We start from the raw sequence: 376 nt of genomic DNA on the forward strand, positions 1-376 counted from the left end.
CCCGGCCAGCTGTGACAGTGCCCAGCCTGGCCCAGGGCCACCTCCCAGCTGTGACAGTGCCCAGCCTGGCCCAGTGGCACCTCCCAGCTGTGACAGTGACCCAGCCTGGCCCAGGGCCACCTGCCAGCCCAACACCCAGGAGCAGAAGGCAGTGGGAACATTGTTACCCATTTTTTTAGGCAGCAAGTACACGTCCTGCTTGTAGCGGCCCTCGGGAGCGTTGTAGAGCTCTATCAGAGCCAGGGCCTGCGGAGGGGACACCGGGGTCAGGGCTGCTGTCCCTCAGAGCAGGGCCTGCCCCAGCCCAGCCCAAATTCCCCTCTCCTGGCTGGTGGCTGTGATGGACAGGACGAAGGTGGGCACGGTGGAGCAGCTC

The 376-nt window shown here is 65.4% G+C and overlaps 1 protein-coding gene across 1 annotated transcript in view; it reads right to left on the bottom strand.

Annotated features, from left to right (window-relative positions):
• The window catches only part of AHCYL2 (adenosylhomocysteinase like 2), a 26,978-nt gene that overhangs the window by 1,993 nt on the left and 24,609 nt on the right, over positions 1-376 (bottom strand). The window contains exons 13-14 of the mRNA XM_031061907.1: positions 330-376; positions 168-251 (exon numbers count right to left, since the gene is read on the bottom strand). The exon at positions 330-376 is cut by the window's right edge and continues 26 nt beyond it. Of these exons, the coding sequence (XP_030917767.1) occupies positions 168-251; positions 330-376 (131 nt within the window). The remainder of the gene's footprint in view (positions 1-167; positions 252-329) is intronic.

The sequence above is a fragment of the Geospiza fortis genome, unplaced genomic scaffold (assembly GCF_000277835.1).
Source record: "Geospiza fortis unplaced genomic scaffold, GeoFor_1.0 scaffold61, whole genome shotgun sequence".
Lineage (NCBI taxonomy): Eukaryota > Metazoa > Chordata > Aves > Passeriformes > Thraupidae > Geospiza > Geospiza fortis.